This window comes from Nerophis ophidion, linkage group LG09 (genome assembly GCF_033978795.1).
Source record: "Nerophis ophidion isolate RoL-2023_Sa linkage group LG09, RoL_Noph_v1.0, whole genome shotgun sequence".
Taxonomy (NCBI): Eukaryota; Metazoa; Chordata; class Actinopteri; order Syngnathiformes; family Syngnathidae; genus Nerophis; species Nerophis ophidion.
The window spans coordinates 56,742,418-56,760,328 of record NC_084619.1 but is presented as its reverse complement, the minus strand read 5'-3'; the positions used below and the strand labels follow the sequence as shown (position 1 = coordinate 56,760,328).

The window sequence follows — 17,911 nt, the reverse complement described above, 5'->3', positions numbered from 1 at the left end:
ATCAACTCAAGTTATGGAAGAACATGCCAACATGACACTGCCATATTTATTATTGAAGTCACAAAATGCATTTTTTTTTTAACATGCCTCAAAACAGCAGTTCGGAATTCAGGACAGCATGAGGAGGTTGAGGTGGGGGTGTATATTGTAGCGTCCAACAAGAGTTAGTGCTGCAAGGGGTTTGAGGTATTTGTTCTGTTGTGTTATGGTGCGGATGTTCTCCCGAAATGTGTTTGTCATTCTTGTTTGGTGTGGGTTCACAGTGTGGCGCATATTTGTAACAGTGTTGAAGTTGTTCATACGGCCACCTTCAGTGTGACCTGTATGGCTGTTGACCTGAAAGGCGATATACGATACATATCTCGATATTTTTTAAGTAAAGTAAAAACAAAACAGTCCTCGTTACCTGACATACTAAGTACATCATTATTATGACTTAGTAATTTACTAAGTCAAAATAATGACTTACTTAGTCAAAATAATGACTTAGAAAGTCAAATTAATGACTTACTGTAAGTAAGCGTTTGCAATAAGCATTTAAACAAAAAAAGAGTTAAAAGTGGGGCCACCTGCTAACATATGCTCTAATCATCGTCCTTATTTTATTATAGCCTTTGGGAAGCCTGTAGCTGACTTTTTTTTATGTAAATGTTATATTTTTATCAACATGTGATAGCAGGGACCCTGCCATTCAAAACTAGGCTGTTACATTACTAATGATTAATGTAACTATAGCTGAAAAAAATAGTATAATAGCAATAGGAGAGACAATTCATCCCTGAACATCATGGAGTTCATGTAGATTTTATGATGCAGTTACATTATTAGATCAACTATCAGATACAGCTTCAGTAGACTCTTCATTTAACATAATGTCGTTTTTTGTTGCTTCAACACAGCACAATCAACACAGAAAAAAGGTAAAGTTAAATAACTCCGTTGTTAACTGTAGGTCAATAATACTTGTCTTTCTCTCAGACAGACGGGGCTTTGCTGTCCGTAACACACACACACACTCCGCACAGTGAGCAAACGTCACGCTAAAAGCCAATTAGCCTTCACCCCGAAGACTGTGAGTGAGCTGAGCTGCCGTTTATGTTTCTAGAACGCCAACGGGCTCATAGTGATGCTACTAGTAGTTGACTTGGAAGTGTTTATCATTTGGGGAGAGTCTGCTGCCTTACGCTTACCTGCTAAACACCTTTCCGTTCACTCCACCGCAGGAGCACTAACTCCATGCGCTCTGAATACGCACTGCTGATTGGCTGTTACATGCGCTTTGAATACGCACTGCTGATTGGCTGGTATATGCGCTTTCAATACGCACTGCTGATTGGCTGTTACCGCTCTGCGTGTAAGCAATCAGAGGGTTCTGTGGGTGGTACAATGCTTGGGGCCGCAGAGACGTACTGGCAGAGGCAGAGCCAGAACTAAGCTGAGCAGCTTGTTAAGACTTTAGTTTAGGCGGTGGCTCTTCGTTAAGGCGGCCGCCTTAACAAAGAAACGCTGCATGAAACCCTGTATATATAAATTTAAGATTTTTTTTTTTAATCGATTAAGAATTGTTACAAATAAGATGTTATCATCCGCCGCCCGGATCATATGTTATTTTGGTTTTTGAGTCCTTTTGGGTTTTCTGTTTGTTTTTGGACTCTTCCGACCCCTAGTTTAGCTCTTCCTTATTTACCTTGTTACCATAGTTTCTGATTTGTTCCACCTGCTCTGGTTTTTTTCGCGCACCAGTGATTCCTGATTACTACCCTTATTTAAACCTGCCTTTTTCCTCCGTTCGACCTTGATCCTCTGCTTGCGGTAAGCAACACTCACGTTGGCATTTCCTAAATCTTGTCTCTATGCTAAGTACCTCCTTAGCTTCCCGTGCGCTCGGCACGTCATTTTTGGACTCTGTTTTCCGTGCTAAGTTTTAGCTTAGCTTCCCGTGCCTAGGCACGCGTTTTCTTTTGTCTGTTTTTGTACCAGTATTATCTTTTTTTAGATTAAACCAAGCTCTTATCTGCTATTCCTGTCTCTTCTGTTCCATTTGCATCTTGGGGTGGACAAAACACACATCCAATACGCGCCACCATCGTGACATAAGAATCACGATTAATCTGATAATCAATTTCAACGACACCCCTACTAACTTGACTAATAGTATGCACATAAATGAGAACAAAACAACACCTAAGCATGAAATAACAAAACTAGTGTTTATTTCAAACACAATGACAAAAATCCGTCAGTTCTCCCATCAAGATCCTGATCTTGTCACTCAGTCGAAGGTGCTAGCATGTAAGTTGTGGCCACATGGCTCAAAGTGGACCCACTGCAAAGTCCGATGGGGTAAAATTCAAAAACGAAACGTACAAAAATAATGTGGGAATAATACTTTCAAAGTAAAATGTGTGTTCAAGTACTACTTTGTTTCCCGTGAGGTCAGACATGGAAGAGTTCAGTCAAAGGAAAGTGTAACGGAATCCCGGTTTCATCTCGGATTGTTCTTCGTGAGCGGCAGACATGTTTTAACAACAGTAGCAAAAGACGATCCTATCCTCCGGTCTGTGCCCGCTACGGTTTTTGGAGGTCATGCATTCTTTGGCGCCTTCTGGCCAAAGCTTCTTGTTTCTTCCTCTCAATCTCGGCCGCCGAGCAGCACTTTCCCGCCATCTGGCAGGTGACGAACACTGCAATTGGGAAAAAAAGTGAAACGAAAAGCGTTGTGAGATGTTTTGATGGCGTAGTTGAAGTCTACTACACTTTAGAGTAGTCTGTCTAGTCGACACAGACACATTGACTAAATACACAAGGGAGTAGATTTTACTACTTTTGTGTGTCGTGTCGAAATAAATATTAATTGTTCATTAAAAAAAATCTCATCTTTTTTTAATCTGTTTAACAGTGTTAATTATGATAACTGTGCTGTTAACTTGTTATACCTTGTTTTGTTTTTTTTTAACTCATTTGCAAGTATTATATTGTACAGCGGCGGCGGCGGTGACCAAGAAGAACGCGGAGTTGGAATATAATTACAACATTTTATATACATATTTATATAATATTTACATATTTATATAATATGTAACTACAAGCTCCATTCACAGATAGAGTCCCATTGCTTTTAGGAGCGGTCGAGCGAGTCAAAAGCCGAAAAAAACAAACAAGCATTTTTTTATTTATTTTTTTTAAATTTGTGGCGGCCGTAATTCTTTCGTGTCGGGCCGCCACAAATAAATAAATGTGTGGGAAACCCTGACGTCACAGGATAATGTACGGGTGGATATACTGATGGGGAAAATCAGGCACTTTGAAGCCGTTTTTCGGGATATTGCGTGATGGGTAAAATTTTGAGAAAAACTACGAAAAATAAAATAAGCCACTGGGAACTGATTCAGAAATTGTGATAATGTTCCCCTTTAAGTAGTACAGTGTTTTTTTTTCAACCATAGGAGGCCGTTTCTTAGCTGTGGTCCGCAGCGATACTCAGTTGTAATACACTTTTCTACCACTTGTGATAGTAACGACAATGTCAAACAAACAGGAAAAAGTCTGGAGCGAAAGTCATAAAGAAGTTTCCTTAGCACAAAAATTATGGATGGCAAAATCATAACAAAAGTCATTGTTTTTCTCAGAAAATGTCACTATTTTACAAAAACAACATCAATTTTTACAATGTTGTGATAAAAGTCAGAATTTTACAACAAATGTCACCATTTGGCATTAAAAAGTAATAATTTTACTTAACTTTACAAGAAAATATTGCAATATTACAGAAACTGAAAGAATATGAGAAATTGTTCCCAATTTTATAAAAAAAAAAGTCGAGACATTGTGAGAAAAAAAAACGCTTTAAGTTCATAATTTTTGGGGGAATTTTTTGTCTGTAATTTGTTTTTAACCATTATTTACTTCGTTATTACAGCATGTCTCTTTATACATATTTATTTTATTTGTTGTATTAATTAATTCAATTTCTTACACACACTTGTTATTACATATAGAGGAGGAGCACTTTTAAAAGCGACACACGGTCAATTTGAAAAATCCCACCTTTTTGGGACCACCCTCATTTTGATGGATTTCACCACCAGGGGTGCAAACGAGATCTCTATTTTTTATTGTTATTATGGGTAAATTGGTGAAGCTGTATTTTCATTTGCACTTTCATTTTATTGACAGTCTATTTAAGAAACCAGTATTCTATTAATATTAATTTAGTTAGAAAGCATTGATCACTGTGTAATTTTATGTAGTTGTATTTTTCATCAATTTTTGTTGTCCCTTCTTTTGTAGTATATTTGATAAGTATTCATTTTTATAATCAGCCTGACCTAAGCCTTGAGAATAACGTTTGTGATAAACACATGCTTTCATATCATTTGACAACGATTTTTACGTTTATTGGCACTCTGTACTTCTACCTACGCCCGTGTGCCAAAATTTTACTTTTTGAAACCAATACCGATAATCGGACATCTCTACTAAAGACTTTAAAAATGGGACCCAGTACCTCCAAGACTGGCACTCAGCCTCAAGGGTTGGAATTGGGGGTTAAATCTCCAAAATAAATTCAGAGCGCGGCCACCGCTGCTGCTCACTGCTCGCCTCACCTCCCAGGGGGTTGAACAAGGGGATGGGTCGAATGCAGAGGGTAATTTCACCACACCTAGTGTGTGTGTGTGTGTGACTATCAATGGTACTTTAACTTTATCGGATATGAGCCCATTGGGAACTGTACTCAGTGGTAACGACGGAACCTATAAACGTACAAAATTCAGTACCCATTCCTATTTCTACGTTACCTTTGTTTGTTTTTGCCGCGGCGTCGCACACGCTCCTCTTGGAGGCGGCAGTCACCGTCCGCTTCGTCGCCTCGGCATGACTTCCGGAAGAACCCCCGCCTCTGTGGCTTCCTGGTAGGCTCCGAGACATCCTTAGTCTTTCGGTGCGGTCCATCCCCGGAGCGTTCCATCCTTCAGGTAGCGAGTTGGACCGGACAAAAGTGCGAGGTGACGCTGCGTTGGCGGGAAGCGTTTTGCCGATGGGCAGAGGGGTGGAGGCGTTTTTTGTCGGTCCGTCGGACGGTTTCTCCTGGAGGCTGCTGGAGCTCGCCTGCGCAGGCTGGCTGTTAGAGAGCCTCTCCGCGGTGTCGCACACTTGGTAGAAGAGCGCGTCGTCATCCCAGTCGTCCCATAAAGTGTCACAAGCTTCTTTTAGGGAGTCTGCAGCGACACGAGGCTGCCGCCGGTCTGTGATTTCGGTGAAAACCGTCTTTGAGGCGGCCGGTTTTGCCTCGGGTGTGTGTAGTTTCTGTGGCGTGGACCTGGGTGCGTCTGTGGCGGATGTTTGGAAGTGAGGGTTTGGCTCTAACTTGAAAGTGCTTCTCTTGGTGGTCTTGATTTGGGGACACAATCGCTGGAGAGTGCCCACGATCGGCTTGACCTGGAGAACACGAGCGGGCTCCGAAGGCTGATTGGCATCCGAGCTCTGCGCCATGGCCAGCACCACCGGGTCATTCAGCAGATCATCGTCCCAGTCGTCGTCAAAGTCGTCACGCTTGCTCGCCGGCTTCAGCTCGGATGACGGTGGTCCCGTCGCGGGATGACTTCCCTCCTGGGTAGGAGATGCCCTGGATGAGTTTGGGCTGAGCCCGCGACTGTCGCCTTGAGTGGAGGAATCAAAAAGTGCGCGGAGTTCTTCCTCCGTACGACTCAGCGGAGACGTGGTGTTGTTGTTGTTGTTTGAGTTTAGCTGCTCTGAAGCCTCCTTGTCCTGCTGCATGTTTTGCTGCATGTTTTTGTCAAACTGCCGGGCTAACTTCATCAGGTCGTCCACACAGTTGTCCCTACAGAAGCCAAAGACCAAGAAAGAAAATGTTTACACTCCCCTGGGCAATAAAACGATATCAATAAACATTAGGGGTGTAACGGTACGTGTATTTGTATTGAACCGTTTCAGTACGGGGGTGTACCGAACGAGTTTCTAATCTAAAGTCTTAACAAGCTGCTTTGCTTCTTCTGCCTCTGTCTCAGCACCCAGCATTGTCCCACCCACACAACTATCTGATTGGTTACATATATAGCGGTAACAGCCAACCAGCAGTGCGTATTCAGAGCGCATGTAGTAAATGCTTCAGCGTCTGAGCATAAGGCAGCATACTCTCCCCAAATGATAATAAACACCTCCCAGTCAACTACTATTAACATCACTATGAGCCCGTTGACCTTCAAGAAACTTAAACTGCAGCTCAGCTCGCTCACAGTTCTGGCTTGAGGTGAAGGGTAATTAGCTTTTAGCGTCACGTTAGCTCATTTTGCGGTGTGTGTGTGTTTTACGGACAGAAAAGCTTTGAATGGCAGGGTCCCTGCTATCACATGTTGATAAAAATATAACATTTACATAATAAAAATCAACTACGGGCTTTCCAAATGCTGTGATAAATTAAGCATGATGAGTTGACTTGAAACTGTTTAATGTTGCACTTTTTATATGTAGAAGAAAAGTTTTGTCATTTTATTTAATCTGAGCAACAATTTGAGGCAGTTTAATGTGGATTAACGTGGGCAGAATTATTATAGTGTTCCTAATGTTAAAAGGATAAAGCCATTGTTTACACATTTGGTAAATAAATAACCCAAAAAATAATATTTTGTAGTTTTCTTACTGTACCGAAAATGAACCGAACCGTGATCTCTAAACCAAGGTACGTACTGAAACGAAATCTTTTTGTACCGTTACGCAATCGATATCATTTAAAAAAACAAAACTGCACGATATTTTTTTTCCCCTTTGATGTCGGTAGACAGCGGAGGTTGTAGCAAGGTTGGTTGCATGGACAAAGGCATTCGCGCTGTGGTAACCGAGCAACGCAGGAAGTGATCACAGATCAGTGGGAGTGGCACGCTAACAGCTAATCAGGTAACAGCATCAACTGTTACGTTAGGTTGCGGCATCGGTTGATTTAGTGAGAAGACGAAAGTCAAAATGAAGAAATTGTAGATAAAAGTTGGAAAGTCAACGACAGTATGGCGTTTTTTTTGGATTTTTAAAAAACTGACTGTAGTCAGTAGGAGTGCACAAAAAAAATCGATTCAATCCGAATCGCGATATTTATTTTGATTCCAAATCCACATATAATTTTCCAAAATCTGGACTAAGCAGCTGGGGAGAGGGAAGTCTGGGCTTCCCTGATGAGGCTCCTGCACCCACAACCCGACTTTGGATAAATGGAAAAAGATGAATTAGGAATCCATTTTTTGATCTGCATCCATTCAATAACGTGTCATCGAAGATTAAAGATGCATTTCTTTCAATATGCATCATAACAAAAAACGGTTATATTAAAAAAAATGGATAGATTTTGATAGTCCAACTCATACTGACTGGTATACACGAGCTATGGAGATGATATCAGTAGAAAAAAACTGCATTTAGTTTAGATAATAATGAGTCATAATTTGGAATATGGGATCCATTATTTCCATTTGTTTCAACTAATAAAAGAACCTAAAATATGACTTATTTTATCTTTGTGAAAAATATTGGACATAATGTGTTGTCAAGCTTCCAACAACTGTGAAACTGTTGTTCATTTTATAAATGTTTTTATTATTTTTTTTTTTATAAATGGCTGATGATAATGTAAATGAGGGATCTCTAATCACTACTATGTTGGAATTCATATTAATATTGATACTGTTGTTTATATTATTCATTTTTGTTTGACTACTTTTGGATTGTTTTGTGTCATCTTTGTGTGTCCTCAATTGCTCTGTTGATTTCTATTCTGAATGTTGCTGGGCCAGGTTTGTAATTTTATTATTGTGTATTATTTTGTTGAACTGATTAATGCATTTTTTTAAATAAAATTTAAAAAAATTTACATTTTAGGGCATTTCATGCAACCGAAATGAGCTTTTCTAACCAGTAACCTGTTTTGAAAAATGTTTCATCATAATTATTACACCAAATAACTAGAGATGTCCGATAATATCGGCCGATAAATGCTTAAAAAAGTTATATCGGAAATTATCGGTACCGGTTTCAAAAAGTAAAATTAATGTCTTTTTAAAACGCGGCTGTACGGAGCGGTACATATCCGGTAAAACAAGGACGAAGGAAGAAGCAGTTGCGTCTCCCAGTCAGCAGCCCCTCCCCTCTCCCACACAAAACACAAGAGTTGACGACTACAGCATGAGAGGTTTACTGGCGACGCTTGATGACCTCATCAAACCGCCGCGAGCGGAGCCTAACAACAACAAGAGTGTGTTGTTGCCGGTGCTGTAGCCTGGCTAACAAGCGAGCTCGCTCTGTGACTGACTAACGACACCATGTCTATGGTTTGGAATTATTCTAAGGTGTGTCTTACGGATAAAAAACTGGAAATTTGCAATGACTGCAAAAAGTTGGTTATGCGAGGAGCAACCAAGACGTCTTCCTTTAATACGAGCATATTGATCTCCTACCTCCTACCTCTTCAAGAATCATAACCCTAACCCTAACCCTAACCATGATGAATACAAGTGGATGTTGGATGAAAAGCAAACACCGAAAAAAGGTAGTACCATACAGTTCCATCGAGAAAAAACAAAAATACAACCAAAACCACCCCAAGGCGAAAGCCCACGCAATATGGCAAAAGCTACGGTGGAGTTTGGTGTGGATCGTCTGCCCTGCATGGCGCACACTTTAGAGCTTGCAGTGAACGAAGCTGCCCTGTTTCAACGCAGCATTTCAGAAGCTCTGATTGACTGGTAGGCCACTTCAAACACTCACCACTAGCTTGCAGGACATTTTGGTTACTCATACCAATACGCAAGAGCAGGGCAGATTGAGCCCAGTTTATAATTTCCTGTTATACAGTATACCAGGCAGTCTTGCACTAAAGGAGGACTATGTTATTGTTTACTTAATTAATCTAGTATACTCTGGACTGAAGTTGTGTGCCTTCATTGTTTTTGTAGCTGTTGTTTTGAGGCATGTTTAAAAAAAATAATGCACTTTGTGAAAGTCAAAGTATAGTATTTCCTATCGTTGAAGTGGGTATCAGGATTATCTCAGGGAGAGCATGTCACAAATTCCAAGCTGCTGTTTTCAGGCATTTAAAAAAAAAAATAAATGCACTTTGTGACTTCAATAATATATATGACAGTGCCATGTTGGCATTTTTTTTCCATAACTTGAGAGTTGAAGTTGTTCTCTTATTCTGGTTAACCTTGTTACATAGTTCAATGCATCCAGCGGGGCATCACAAAAAAATTAGGCATAATAATGTGTTAATTCCAGGACTGTATATATCGTACCGGTAATGAAGAGTTGGACAACATCGACTGTCGGCAAAAAAGCCCTTATCGGACATCTCTACAAAATCCGTTCTGAATAAAATCGTCACACCAGGATTCGGATTAAATCGTTAAGTGACCAAAGATTCACACCCATAGTAGTCAGATCGATGTGGTCTGTAGATGATGTAATACCACACCACCTTAGCCACGCTCACCCTTTAGAGCACAGCCGTAACTTCCTGGCACCAAACCTGCAGAAAATAGATCTCAGGTTTCTCTATGCTTACATTTTCACACTTTGCACTATTTTCTTACACTTTATGAAGCATTTCTTACACATTCCTTATGTTTGCGCATTCATTTTAAGAGCTTATTGTTAAGTGTTGGTTAATGTAGTTTTACTATTTTGTTGACATTGAGTCTTTTTCAATACACATGTTAATATTAGGGCTGGGCGATATATGGAATATACTCGATATATCGCGGGTTTGTCTCTGTGCGATATGAAAAATGATTATATTGTGATATTCGAGTATATGTTCTCACGCAGTTGCTTTTAGCTGCGGGCATTACACTGCATGCATTTCTCACTCTCTTGTCTCTCCTTACAGAGACATAAAACAAGCGCACCTTCTTACATACGTGACGTGTGCAACGTCACACGCTCCCGCGGAGTCGAAAAGTAGCAACATGGTAACGTCAGCTGTGATGCTAACGGTGAGGTGCGGGTGGTAATACGAGAGAGAGAGAAGGTGCGAATCTGGTAACAAATGGAGGAATAATTAATTCCCAAGAAAAACAGCACGGGATCCATCGTCCAGCGATGGTTTAACTTCAAGCGGGACTATGTTCAACAATTATGCGGCAAAAGCGTTGCTACAAAAAGCTATGGGGCGGCATAGCTCGGCTGGTAGAGTGGCCGTGCCAGCAACTTGAGGGTTGCAGGTTCGATTCCTGCTTCCGCCATCCTAGTCACTGCCGTTGTGTCCTTGGGCAAGGCACTTTACCCACCTGCTCCCAATGCCACCCACACTGGTTTAAATGTAACTTACATATTGGGTTTCACTATGTAATGCGCTTTGAGTCACTAGAGAAAAGCGCTATATAAATATAATTCACTTCATTACTACTAATGTAGCATCAGTTGAAAAGTCACCCGCTAGAGAATGAAGAGTGCTTGAAACTCCGCATGTCAACATATCCGGCCGGTGCCACACCCACAAAATGGCCAAGCAACAATTACCAGATCAACGAGTATAAAAAAAATAGTCAACAGAAGGAGATAACGTCCACAGAAACCTACCACATAGCGAAGGACATACACTATTTGATTTCCTATTATGCAGCTCATTTTTATTTGACAGTTATTGAAAATTCTTGTGTGACATCATGCACAAAAGTGCACTTTATTTGTTTTTAACTATTGTAGTGGCGTTCTGTACAAAAAGTGCACTTTAATTTTTGATATGTCATTTTAGTCACATCATGCACAAAAAAAAGTGCACTCATAGCTTGTTTTAAAATGTCTCAGACAATCTTGCACGTTCTGTGTTGGAAATGACATGAATGTTTGTGCCACTGCTCAATATAACTGTTACATAAATACACTTTTGGTCAATTGACTTAGTGGTGGTTTCCCTCTCTGCATGAAAGTTATAAAATGAGCATATATTAATGCAGTATGAACAAGATTTTTTAATGTAGACACATCGAATCATCATACTGCTGTGATTATATGCATCAAGTGTTCATTCAAGGCTAAGGCAAAATATCGAGATGTATATTGTGTATCGTGACAAGGCCTTAAAGGGGAACATTATCACCAGACCTATGTAAGCGTCAATATATACCTTGATGTTGCAGAAAAAAGACCATATATTTTTTTAACCGATTTCCGAACTCTAAATGGGTGAATTTTGGGGAATTAAACGCCTTTCTGTGTATCCTTCTCTGAGCGACAACGTCAGAACGTGACGTCACATCGGTACACAACGCCATTTTTCCCTATCACATCACACGCATCGAGTCAAATCAGCTGTTATTTTCTGTTTTTTCGACTTGTTTTCCGTACCTTGGAGACATCATGCCTCGTCGGTGTGTTGTTGGAGGGTGTAACAACACGATCAGGGACGGATTCAAGTTGATTTACGTAGAATGTGGATCGATTAGCACGGCATGCTAATCGATGCTAACATGCTATTTAGGCTAGCTCTGTGTACACATTGCAGCATTACGCCTCATTTGTAGCTATATTTACATCCAGCCTTTCCCTCCATCCACATTTAATGCCAAACAAACACTTAGCAATCGATGGATTTAAGTTGCTCCAGTGTCAAGAGATGCGAAATTCCCCTGTTTGTTTTCTACCGGCGATGCTTGATTGATTGATTGATTGATACTTTTATTAGTAGATTACACAGTTCAGTACATATTCTGTACAATTGACCACTAAATGGTAACACCCGAATAAGTTTTTCAACTTGTTTAAGTCGGGGTCCACGTTAATCAATTCATGCTACGACAGAGATGGCACAGAGATGACAAGAATGTCTGGATATCCAGCGACACTCAAAGCAGATGCATTCCCAACGATAAAGTCAAAAAATCACAAAGGTGAGTTTTGTTGATGTTGTTGACTTAAGTGCTAATCAGACATATTTGGTCGCGGCATGACTGCCAGCTAATCGATGCTAACATGCTATTTAGGCTACCTGTATGTACATTTGAAACTATATTTACATCCAGCGTTTCCTTCCACTCACATTTAATGTGAAACAAACACTTACCAATCGACGGATTTAAAATTGATCCAGTGTCAATGCAATAGTCCTGATAGGTTGGTCTGCACATTTTACCGGCGATGCTAACGCGGACATGCATGGCCGAATAGCGTCAATAGCTATTCGCTCAATAGCATCAGTTTCTTCTTCAATTTCGTTTTCGCTATCTGCCTCCATACTCCAACCATCTGTTTCAATACATGCTATAGTAATAAGGGACGGCGTGGCGCAGTGGGAGAGTGGCCGTGCGCAACCCGAGGGTCACTGGTTCAAATCCCACCTAGAACCAACCTCGTCACGTCCGTTGTGTCCTGAGCAAGACACTTCACCCTTGCTCCTGATGGGTACTGGTTGGCGCCTTGCATGGCAGCTCCCTCCATCAGTGTGTGAATGGGTAAATGTGGGAGTAGTGTCAAAGCGCTTTGAGTACCTTGAAGGTAGAAAAGCGCTATACAAGTACAACCCATTTATTTATTTATGCGTAATCTGTTGAATCGCTTAAGCCGCTGAAATCCGAGCCTGAATCCGAGCTAATGTCGCTATATCTTGCTGTGCTATTCGCCATTGTTTGTATTGGAATCGCTATGTGACATCAGAGGGAAATGGACAGTGGCTTAAGAAAATAGCGAAAATCAAGCACTTTAAAGCTTTTTTTAGGGATATTCCGGGACGGGTAAAATTTTGAAAAAAACTTCGAAAAATAAAATAAGCCACTGGGAACTGATTATTATTGGTTTTAACCCTTCTGAAATTGTGATAATGTTCCCCTTTGAAATATCGAGATATTAAAACAAGACCAGCCCTAGTTGACATTTATTTTCCTTTCTGCCTTGATAGCGGGGGGGATTATAATCAGAGGAAGGTTCCCTTTGAAATACATTTAATATATTTGGCTCCTGATGCCTATTTTTGATATGTCATAAAAAAATAGTACTATCTTGATACATTTATCAGAATTTTATTACGCTCACCGAACGGACTTCTTCTTCACTCTTGGTTTGGGCATCTCTGGCGTCAAAGCGGCGCTCTCACTGATCCACTGCCACAGAGGAGATCGTGGCCCTCGAAGGTTCACGTCCTGCGAATGGAAAACAAAACGCCGGCATCAAAGCGGCAACACTTTATGATGTTTCTACGGGAGGAGAAAAAAAACAAACAAAAAAACTGACCTTTGGCGCGATGCGATTGACGATGTCGGATATTTCCACCGATCGGAAATTCCTGCTACTCCCTAAAAAAAAACAATTCGCCGACGTTTTCACATTCATTCAATTATTTGTTGTTTTATTTTTGCTAGAAAATATCTTTACCTGCGTTAGGCGACGTGGAGTCCCAGATGATGTCCTGAGAAGGCTCCGTGTCACCTGGAGAGTCTCCATTGTTCAGTCCAAAGAATCTGCCGGGGCCTCTGCGCTGAGGACTCTGCAGCTCTGTGGTACGAGGACATCCAATTAATGACGTTGTCTGCCAACGAGGAGGACAGCACCACCTGTTGCCTATTACACTACTGTGAGTCCAGGGTTTCCCACACATTCATTTATTTGTGGCGCCCCGCCACGAAAGAATTACGGCTGCCACAAATAAAAAATAAATAGTGTGTGAATGTGAGTGTGAATGTTGTCTGTCTATCTGTGTTGGCCCTGCGATGAGGTGGCGACTTGTCCAGGGTGTACCCCGCCTTCCGCCTGATTGTAGCTGAGATAGGCGCCAGCGCCCCCCGTGACCCCAAAGGGAATAAGCGGTAGGAAATGGATGGATGGATGGACTTTTGACTCGCTCAACCGCTCATAAAAGCAATGGGACTGTCTGTGAATGGAGCTTGTAGTTACATATTAAATAAATATGTAAATATTATACAAATATGTACATAAAGTGTTGTAATTATAGTCCAACTCCGCGTTCTTCTTGGTCATCGCCGCCGCCGCTAATACCATCCCCCCCCGCCGCCTGACCACATCACCACAAATAGATGCCTGACCTGTGGGAAACACTGGTGTCTGTATTAGGGTTGTCCCGATACCAACATCTTGGTACCGATACCAAAATGTATTTCGATACTTTTCTAAATAAAGGGGACCACAAAAATGGCATTATTGGCTATATTTTAACAAAAAATCTGAGGGTACATGAAACATATGTTTCTTATTGCAATTTTGTACTTAAATAAAATAGTGAACATAACTTTTTTTTTTAGTAGTAAGTAAGCAAACAAAGGCTCCTAATTTAGCCGCATATTGTGTCATTTTCCATTCAATTTTTTCGTCAACATTATTAAGGACAAGTGGTAGAAAATTTATTATTAATCTACTTGTTCATTTACTGTTAATATCTGCTAGCTTTCTTTTTTAACGTGTTCCGTCTACACTTCTGTTAAAATGTAATAATCCCTTATTCTTCTGTTGTTTGATATTTTACATTAGTTTTGGATGATATCACAAATGTGGGTATCGATCCGATACCAAGTAGTTACAGGATCATACATTGGTCATATTCAAAGTCCTCATGTGTCCAGGGACATATATTTTCTGAGTTTATAAAGATAATATAAATTAAAAAAAAATGAAAAAAGATTTTGTGATGGTAAAAAATATCGATGTAATCATAGAAGTATTGACTAAATACGTTCCTTTACTTGTTATCATTACAGGGCGTTTGTTTACATTGTGATGGTGTGTAGTGAAGCATGTTTAGCTATTCCTCGTCCTGCAGGGATGATACTTGTAAGAAACTTACTTTATGTGTCGCCATGGAGACGAGTATTAGTGATTTAGAAGTAGCTAAAACACTGCCGACTGCGGATGGACTTTAGCTGCTAGTTAGCTAGCCATGTCTTAAAGTTACTCTTCCTGAGGGCGTTTCAGTGTTATAACGTCACCTTTATCGTTAGTTTTTAAGCCAAAATGCGTGCGTTCTCCCTTTTCTGTCTACACATTGTGTCTGCTTGTAAGTACTCTGTGATTGTGTGCTGCCGAACATGCTCCTCTGCTCGTAAAACCAGCAATGCCACGACGTGACGACGCCGTGTAGTCATGCCTGTAAAAAACGGGAGGGGATGTGGGTGGGATCGGTACTTTTTAGAGGCGGTATAGTACCGAATAAAATTAATTAGTATCGCGGTACTATACTAATACCGGTATACCGTATAACCCTAGTCTGCATACATGGGACCATGCAAGGAACCTTTCAATCAATCAATCAATGTTTATTTATGTAGCCCTAAATCACAAGTGTCTCAAAGGGCTGCACAAGCCAAAACGACATCCTTAGTTCGGATCGCACAAGAGGGCAAGGAAAAACTCACAACCCAGTGGGATATCAATGTGAATGACTATGAGAAACCTTGGAGAGGACCACAGATGTGGGTGACCCCCCCCTTACTAGGGGATACCGGATGCAATGGACGTCAAGTGGGCCTAGCATAATATTGTGGGAGTCCAGTCCATAGTGGATCTAACATAATAGTGAGAGTCCAGTCTATAGTGGATCTAACATAATAGTGAGAGTCCAGTCGATAGTGGATCTAACATAAGAGTGAGAGTCCAGTCCATAGTGGATCCAACATAAGAGTGAGATTCCAGTCCATAGCGTATCTAACATAGGAGTGAGAGTCCAGTCCATCGTGGATCTAACATAATAGTGAGAGTCCAGTCTATAGTGGATCTAACATAATAGTGAGAGTCCAGTCCATAGTGGATCCAACATAAGAGTGAGAGTCCAGTACATAGTGGGTCTAACATAAGATTGAGAGTCCAGTCCATAGTGGGTCTAACATAATAGTGAGAGTCCAGTCCATAGTGGATCCAACATAATAGTGAGAGTCCAGTCCATAGTGGATATAACATAATAGTGAGAGTCTAGTCCATAGTGGATCTAACATAAGAGTGAGAGTCCAGTCCATAGTGGATCTAACATCGTAGTGAGAGTCCAGTCCATAGTGGATCTAAAATAATAGTGAGAGTCCAGTCCATAGTGGATCTAACATAAGAGTGAGAGTCCAGTCCATAGTGGGGCTAACATAAGATTGAGAGTCCAGTCCAAAGTGGATCTAACATAAGAGTGAGAGTCCAGTCCATAGTGGATCTAACATAAGAGTAAGAGTCCAGTCCATAGTGGGTCTAACATAAGACTGAGAGTCCAGTCCATAGTGGATCCAACATAAGAGTGATAGTCCAGTCCATAGTGGATCTAACATAATAGTGAGAGTCCAGTCCATAGTGGATGTAACATAATAGTGAGAGTCCAGTCCATAGTGGATCTAACATAATAGTGAGAGTCCAGTCCATAGTGGATCTAACATAATATTGTGAGAGTCCAGACCATAGTGGATCTAACATAATAGTGACAGTCCAGTCCATAGTGGATCTAACATAATAGTGACAGTCCAGTCCATAGTGGATCTAACATAATAGTGACAGTCCAGTCCATCGTGGGGCCAACAGGAGACAATCCCGAGCGGAGACGGGTCAAGTACTTTATCAAGATAAATTTAATGTGTATTGGCTGGAGTCACGTTTTTAGAAAATTTAGGGACCAGGAACAATGTCCTCCATTTGGCTTTTTATTCCGTGTAGAATGCAAGGTTTAATTAGCCACAAAAGTTTTACCAAGTTTTATTTTATTTAATCCTTCAGTTATGAAAGATGACGTCATAAAAGTTTTTCAAAAATGTGAGTGTGAATGTTGTTTGTCATCTGTGTTGGCCCTGCGATGAGGTGGCGACTTGTCCAGGGTGTACGCCGCCTTCCGCCCGATTGTTGCTGAGCTAGGCTCCAGCACACCCCGCAACCCCAAAAGAGGGACAAGCGGTGGAAAAATGGATGGATAATCATACATACAGAGGTCAAAATTATGCGACTAATGAGAAGTCCTCAGCCATGAGAGGTGTGCTAAATATACTAAGCATAATGGTAGCGATAAAATGACATTTGTGTACAAATACTGGGGTCTTGCCAGCAAGTTGTCACCTGTGATTTTAATCCAAATTCCAAAATGTTAATATCCATCCATCCATCCATTTTCTACCGCTTATTCCCTTTGTTAATATTCAGATTAAAAACAATTATTATTTGACAGTCCTAGTAAACATAATAATAATATTTGTAAGAATTTACTGCGCATGTCAGCAGACCCCTCCCCCAACCTCCTGTCCTCCACACAGATGCTCATCACCCAGTTGAAACTTATGTGGTGTTAGGCAAACACGAACATCCACATTGTTACCTTCGGCGCATGTTGGCGTTTTGTCTTGTGTTTTGCCCACTGTGGAGACAGACCTCCACAGCTCCGCGAAGGCAGGTGGTGCAGTATTAACAGCGGTAGTAGCAGCAGCAGCAGCAGTAGTAGTAGCAGCAGTCCTCGGCTTGGACATGGTCGATTAAAAGGGTGCGAGCGACCACAATTCGTGCTCACCATTCTTCCATTTGGAGCCCCGTCGGTGCACAGACGATCGGACCGATCATTGCGTGACACCTGCGGACCGTTCGGGTTCGGGAAAGCACTTTTGTTGGGATTGTGGCGTTCAGGTGAGCGACTCACGCCGCCATGTTTATCAGTGACGTCATACGGACGGCAAGCCGTTTGTGTTGTGACGAAACGCGATATATATATATATATATATATATATATATATATATATATATATATATATATATATATATATATATATATATATATATATATATATATATATATACACACACACACACACACACACACTTAAATGGCTGCGCGTTTCTCATAGTCATTCACATTGATATCCCACTGGGTTGTGAGTTTTTCCTTGCCCTTTTGTGGGCTCTGAACAGAGGATGTCGTTTTGGCTTGTGCAGCACTTTGAGACACTTGTGATTT

The 17,911-nt window shown here is 41.0% G+C and overlaps 1 protein-coding gene across 1 annotated transcript; it reads right to left on the bottom strand.

The window, feature by feature from the left end:
• Positions 1 to 2,196: 2,196 nt before the first annotated feature.
• LOC133559491 (uncharacterized) lies at positions 2,197 to 17,641 on the bottom strand. The gene is made up of 6 exons (XM_061911308.1): positions 17,282 to 17,641; positions 13,372 to 13,491; positions 13,231 to 13,292; positions 13,033 to 13,139; positions 4,800 to 5,842; positions 2,197 to 2,684 (listed from the first exon to the last, which is right to left on the bottom strand). Exons 1-6 carry the CDS (start codon positions 17,427 to 17,429, stop codon positions 2,569 to 2,571), a joined length of 1,596 nt encoding a protein of 531 aa, XP_061767292.1. The 5' UTR covers positions 17,430 to 17,641; the 3' UTR covers positions 2,197 to 2,568.
• Positions 17,642 to 17,911: the final 270 nt, after the last annotated feature.